The sequence below is a fragment of the Mus pahari genome, chromosome 2, assembly GCF_900095145.1.
Source record: "Mus pahari chromosome 2, PAHARI_EIJ_v1.1, whole genome shotgun sequence".
Classification (NCBI taxonomy): domain Eukaryota; kingdom Metazoa; phylum Chordata; class Mammalia; order Rodentia; family Muridae; genus Mus; species Mus pahari.
Genome location: NC_034591.1, coordinates 38767476 through 38774724, shown reverse-complemented (window position 1 = coordinate 38774724; position 7249 = coordinate 38767476). Strand labels below are relative to the sequence as shown.

The window sequence follows — 7249 nt, the reverse complement described above, 5'->3', positions numbered from 1 at the left end:
AAAAAAAAAAAAAAAAGAAGGTATCATCTTCCTGGGCCGTTATATGAAATCAATTATATGACTTTAAAGAAATAAAGGCACTTTATATCACATTTAATATTCCTGGTTACCCACTTTTCACTTTATAAAAGAGGATAGCCCTCCTTACATTCCTATGAGATATAATATCTTTTGAATCTTATATGTTATTGAGTAGAAATTTAGGTGCAAGAAAAGGAAAAAGCTCCACAATATTTAGAAATTCTCACCTCCTCCCAATATGCTGTTACATTTTCCATGACTATGCCTGTGGTCATTAAGTTATACTCCAGTACTTTATATTCTTGTTTCTGCAGGAAATCCTAGTCAATGAAGACAAAATCTTTCAATTGTAGAATCACAATAGCAAAAATGTATTGTTATATCTTCTTACACTCTAACATTACAGTGTCTTGTATGGATTTTAACAATTAAATTAGAAGTTTTTTCTTAAATCAATATTACAATGGTTTTAAAGTACCAAGCAGTAGGACTCATCATATTCAAAATATATTCTTTAAATATATTAGTGTATGAAATTAGTTTTACACATTAGATATCAGTGCAGTTGTTTCTTTCTTATACTGTTATACAGAATGAAACCCTGACAATTATTCATGTGCCAGGTCAAGGCTAGTACAAGTGAAAAGAACGATTTTTTTTAACACTCTCTTTACAAGCAACATCACAATCATTGTTCCTCTATATAATAGGAAGGAGAAGGACTTCATAGAACTATTTCTCAGTTCTCTGAGAAAGGCCTCCATCAGAGAATTCAAACCACATGGTTCTTAGGAAAGGTAGAGAGCACAAGGCTTAAATCTGTGCACCTGGAAGTCTTCGCTGGTCTTTGCCTGGCCTCTTGTCTTTCTTTCTTGCACCCCCCCCTTCCTCTCTTGGTTTGTCTAATTTCCATCTATTTTTTTCCACATGTTTCTGTGTTACTTACTGCTCATTGATACTCCCATTTCTCCTCTTACATCTCTCCCCTTCTCTCTGTCTTTCTTCTCTCATCCCTCCACCCAACTAGGGTGATGTCAGCAGAGAAATAAGATTTGTCATAGAGCCACTATGTTTCTAAGTTTCAGTAACTGCTCTAGTCACACAACTCAAGCTGATTTAACTTTGGGGATGAAACGCTGAGTAGAAAAGGCTATAAAAGATTTGATGAGCAGGCCAGAGTATACACTCCTGATGGCAGTTGTTGTAACTGTGGGAACCCTAATTGCTAGATAATTGCAAATCTCCAGAAGACACTCCATACATGAATGTGAATACACATGGATGCCTATGCACAGAGATACACATGATAATCTCTATGATTCTAATTTCTATTCGTTAATTCAAAAGTTTCAAAGACCAAATAAAACAGATATAAAAGCTAAAATTACATGTTGTCTGTCATTTGTGACAGCAGTCCAAGGCAAACAATCGGAGAACCTCTTTAAAAGCAGTCTACGCTCGCTCCCACATTTATTCCTCATAATGATTTACTTTCCGCGCTGAATATTTAAATAGACATTTTAAGGGATCATAAGACATTTTGTCTCAGAACTTCATTCAGCTGGCTATGAATAAACTACTTCTTACTTAATGCTCAAAATAACCCCGTAATCCCCCACCTGCCCAGGGATCAGGTAACTAACTTCCTGGCCTGCTGGGAGCTGAAGTTCTTGGAACACAGCAATGCCTCCTGGGAAGTACAGTGGCCTACAAGGTGAGCATCCCAGGGTTAGCTGGAACAGTTTTTTAACTTCCTGCTGAAGTTTGTTTTCAATGTTTTTGGATATTTACAAGCTGCCTAGAAATGATCTATTCACAGATTTCTTGGATGGGATTTTCTAGATTATAGAAACAATTATTTTAAATTCATTTGAACCTACAAAATCTCCTAGAATTTTATTTCATTAGATTTTCACTGGAAGGGCTCCTGAGACTATGTATGAAAATGAAGAGAGGAAATCTAATACATTATTAAATTCAAAATTAAGAAATTCATTTTAGAGATTTTTTTCCCACTATACAAATTCTAAAATGTTTCTAAAATCTTGTAAGTATATCATCATGGAAGTTACCTGTATTTTTCTTATCATTCCAAAAGAATCATACCATATCTGTACAGCAGTGGGGAATTGCCGTGTGACGGACATACGCAGGACAATGCAGAATGAAATGGTTGTGAATATTTTTCGTAGGACGATTCCGTTGATGACTGTGTAGGGAAGCACAGATAAAAAGACTACAAAGAACCCTGAAAAGAAGAAGGCAGAGCTAGTGAAGAACCTCATATAGGCTGCCTTCCGGGTCATCTTCAATTCCACCCTGTGGAAAACAGAAGAAGACATGACACGTTATTTTCTTTCAATAACCAGGTGTCTTACAATATAAAATCTGAATATACAGTCCAAAGTTTGGGCAAGTTATAAAACTTCTCTTGATCTTAATTAGCTTATATGACTCTTAAAGAATATACCATTTATTTACACAGAATACTTGTTAACATAAAACAATTAAGAACTTCAATTACTATCATAGTTAAATTTATAATTATAATTAAAATTAATTTAAATTGTATTATCTAAATAGATTTACTTTTATATAATTTTTGTATCTTTAGTAACTTCTTTATTAATGTTTGAAATGATTTGTGGAAGGGAAAACAATGTTACAAACTTTATGAACAAAAGGGACAATTCTGCAGTTATCAGTTAGATTCTTAGCACTTTTGAGATTCTAGCTTGGCTTTAAATAGCACTGACAAGGTATATATATATCAAAGAGGAGAGGTTGACAGGGACACAGAGCACCTGAGAAACATGTTACTGGGCATTTTCTTCCCTGTCACATCTACTGATCCTGAAATGCTGCACTAGCTTCCCAGGAGCTACTCTGAGGTCAGAGGCCAAGGGACTCAGTTGTAGGTGGTTCTTCAAGGAGCAGGGAGTGGCTCCTCCCTCCTATTCCCTTTCATTGCAGTGTAATTATCTGCAGTCACACCTCCCTAGAGTTGCAATCCTCTAGTCTGTTCTAGTCTGTACTCCAGCTGGGAGGGACTTACTTTTTAACATATACAGGGAGAGGTTAAGTGCTTTAGTGACAAAGGGAAGCTGGAGAACAGTACTGCAGTCAACCTCGCCACTGTCCCAGGAGCCATGAACCTCAAGTCAATTGGGATCACTTGTAAAAACAACCAGTTCTTGTGTGGGCAAAGGCCAATGGTGAACACAAAATGAAGGCTCTGTCTGAAAGGAACAGTAGCTGATCTACAGCCTGGTGCAGGAAGGCACATGACATACAGGCGCTGTGCTTCCACCGTACCTCTAATCCACAGAAGCAAATGTTATTGTCAAGTGGTAGAACTAAAAAAATAAAATAAATAAGTAAGTCCTCAAAGAAAACAATATACTATTGAGCTCATGGATAGAGGTCATGTGTATAACCTATATTGTGATCAGCCTAGTGAGTTGTAGTGTTTTATCTTTCAATAAATTTGTACTGAAGATGGACTATTATTCAGGTTCTGCCTGTCTTACTTATATTTAAAGGAAGCCACTCTTCCCTCTAATTAAATGTGAGTCCATACTAAAGAACACGTAATACTTCCCTTGTAGAGATGTAATTAAGCTTAGATGACAGCATAGCAAATGTAAAAGAGCAATGTGTATCCCTCTCTTCTACAGATTAAAAAAATACATTGATGAGCCTGGTATTTATAAAAGGAAAGAATCGTTTACAAATGGTAGTAAAGGGTCAAAACTGTTCAAATGTATTAGAACAGCTTAGAGAAGGAAGAAGTCACATAGGAAAAAGAATAATCGATCCAAAACACTTAATAGAATCATCTAGAAACTAACATAAAATCCCTAACATTTTATAAGTCATAAAAAATTCTACCAGTTTCTTATAAAAAATTGAAAGTACCTTAATTGCTAAAAAGCAATAAAAGGCAGATTTTTTTTTCAAGAACATTTGCATAGCCTTTAGCCCAGTTCAATAGCTTTCTAGGCGAGGTAATCCTAAGAGCATCCCATCAGTCTCTCCTAGAACATTGTATTTACTCTGCGGGCTGAGGCAATTCTTGCTTTCCTTTTTACGTCAGAACTCTCCAGCTTTTTCAGGTAACAATTTCAGGATGTATCAAACAGGTTACAACCAGACAAATGCTAGCTCTTAGAATTAATCAACCTGAAATTCAGAATAGGAAAGATAGATTTCCTCATGTGAGGAAAAGAGGGGTAAAATACCAATGGCAAACAAAAAGAAAACCAAACCAAAAAAGGAAACAAAAAACTGTCAGCCACAGGTACAGCCTTTGGCGAGCTGATTCTGAAGCTTGAGAACACTGGACAATATGATAACCTCATCAGCCCTGCCATGACTGTGTTTACAGGCAGTGTGAGGGAGCATTCAACCTGGTAAAGTGAGAAACAACTCTTATCAACTCAACAATTCCCCAAGATCTTTAAGGATGGTTCTGGAAAGAAAATACAATTCCTTTCCTGGATTTACCTTGAAAGGCATAACAAAACAGGTGAGCAATAGTATTTGGAAAATAAACACGCTTTTTGCACTTTCTATTTACATGGCAAAGGACTTAACATTTCAGCATTTCCATTGTTGTTCCAATCACACACCTGTGGCTCAGTTACCATTGTCTACTGGTCTTCAGCACCCTGAATATGAAATAGTCAAATTCACACCATTGCAAAGAACACTCTTCATTTCCTTTTCCCTGTGAAATACTCATATATCCTATATCTTTAAATTAGTAGTATCCTTCGTGGACCGCTCATCCCCAGAAGTCTAAAACATTTCCTTGACTGTAGTTGGTAGGGCATGGAAGTCAACTAAATAAAAATGGTCCACGGCCACAGCAATGCTCACGGTTCTTTTACCCAAAATTATCTTCTATCTTAGTAATGATGTATCAGTCTTGCTGTGCTTTTTTTTTTTCTTTGTCAGAGGTAATCTTTACTGATCTGCAAAAGGTTATCTGAAGTGAAAGAAGACAAGACACACACAGAAGCTAAGTAAAGATTCCATCTCAGGAGACAGCTTTTGTTACAAAGACTGACTTAGCCTCTTGTAAGCAATTGACATGAGTAGCACTAAGGAAAATTTCCTTTGTCATTATTCCTCAGGCTCAGAATGACAGAAGTTGTCCAAATGTGTCTGTCACCTGCCCTTTGTGTCATAACACTTGAAGTACAGTGTCATACAAGATCACCTTTTTCTCTCAGAACTATGTATTTCAGTCTTTCCATTTACGGTTTCAATTAGCCCCCAGCATCTTTAACATTGTTTTAATTAAATTAAGGGTATGAAACAACTATGAACTAGTATCGGAGAATCACTAGTAAGAGATAACTATCCATGCACTACAAAGAACCGAATCAACTGTAAAACCATAATCCAGGGACAGGTGTGGTGGCACATGCCTTTAAGTTGTAGATCTACATACAGAGGTCTATGCTAGCCAAGGGTACACAGTGAGACCCAGTCTCAAAAAACAAAAGAAAGTGTTTGCTCACCAAAATGATTGTAGGCCATTGACATATAAACCATGTAAAACTCAGGACATACATTTGAGTTTTAGACGAGTTGAAAATCCACCTGAGTGGTCAGTTTTAAATGTTAAATATAAAATTGGACCAGTATTGTAATTATGTCAACTTACTCTCTCAAGTTTTCAATCATTTTCTCCATCGCTGATTCCCAACAATATGCCTTAACAGAATAGATATTATCAATAATTTCTGATGTGATCACGAGTCTTTCATTTATCTTTGCAGCTCTCTGATCTCTGTAAATCAATCAATTGATCAAACAATCAATAACAAAAACAAGTCAAATTATCTACTAATAACTATTCAAAATTTTTAAAAAATTCCATATTTTTATTACATAGATAAACATTTTGTTATTAAACAGCTGGGAACAAACAAAATCATAGCGAGTGCACACTTTTAAACCCAGCACTCAGGAGGCAGAGGCAGGTAGACCTCTGAGTTCTAGATCAGCTACAGAGTGAGATCCAGGACATCCAGGGTTACAGAGAGACAGGAAGAATAAAATTTTTTAAAAGGGTTAGACGCCCACCATTAGATGAACTGTGGACAATATCTCTAATCCAATCCTTTACAAAGTCTCTAAGAAGTGATCACCTCCCTTTTCTGAAGCAAATGAAGCACATACAAACTTAAACAAAAACCTGTCTGTAACCCCAGATTTTCAACTTTCTATCACATTCAAAGAGGCAAATTACAAACTTCTGCAATAAGCATACAACTCTTATTATCAAGAAAAGTAATAAAAGCTTTGGTAGAATGGCCCTACAATATGGAGAGGAAGAGGCCAGTTCAAATTTTTCCATACAAAATTTAGGCATTCCTTCCAGTTCAAAGAAATACAATATCCATTTTACCTAGACTTAAAAATATACTGAACCTTAGAACATGTATAAAGAAATTCTGTAGACCAATAGGGAAAATAATTGCCTTGTTCTTATAGAAAGAATTATTTAAAGAATTAAAATAATCCCTTCTAAGTGATATGGCCTAGTTTTATTGTTAGGGCTTAGAGAAGCCCAATTCAAATTCCTTCAAGCTTTGACAAAGACCACTACCTGTACTTCACCATCATCTTCCCTAAGATAGCCTGAAAAATAACCAGGACTATCAGCAAACCAAGGCCACAGAAGGCTGAGAACTGTAACAAGTCCCAGAGAAGCCCCATCAGAAGAGCCACTTGTAAAGGAGCAATCCATATAAAATGTGCCAAGGCAAGTCCCTGAAAAATAAAAGCACAGAGAAAATCAAGTGGTATATTACATTCCACCATCAAAACCAAGCAGAGACACATGTGGAAGAAAATGAACACTGAAGAGATATCCAACCAAGAAATTCATGGTTCTGGACATACAATTTATGCATTGGGATTAATTGATGCTTAGTTACTGTATTGTGTTTTTATTCAGTGGAATTAAGATCGTGTATCTTTGAAATTGTGCCCAGGTTTTATTAATGCCTTTTTGTGAGAACAAGGGACTCTCTCTCTCTCTTCCTCCCTCCACTCTCCTCCCCCTCCCCTCTTCTCTCTCTCTCCTCTCTCTCCTCTCTCTCTCTGTCTCTGTCTCTGTCTCTGTCTGTCTCTCTCTCTGTCTCTCTCTCTGTCTCTCTGTCTCTGTCTCTGTCTCTGTCTCTCTCTGTCTCTCTCTCTCTCTGTCTCTCTC

At 36.6% G+C, this 7249-nt stretch overlaps 1 protein-coding gene across 1 annotated transcript in view; it reads right to left on the bottom strand.

The window, feature by feature from the left end:
• Cftr (CF transmembrane conductance regulator) overlaps positions 1 to 7249 on the bottom strand; it is a 148114-nt gene that overhangs the window by 88074 nt on the left and 52791 nt on the right. Inside the window, exons 6-9 of the mRNA XM_021190745.1 lie at positions 6644 to 6807; positions 5696 to 5821; positions 2094 to 2340; positions 249 to 341 (exon numbers count right to left, since the gene is read on the bottom strand). Coding sequence (XP_021046404.1) covers positions 249 to 341; positions 2094 to 2340; positions 5696 to 5821; positions 6644 to 6807 — 630 coding nt within the window. The remainder of the gene's footprint in view (positions 1 to 248; positions 342 to 2093; positions 2341 to 5695; positions 5822 to 6643; positions 6808 to 7249) is intronic.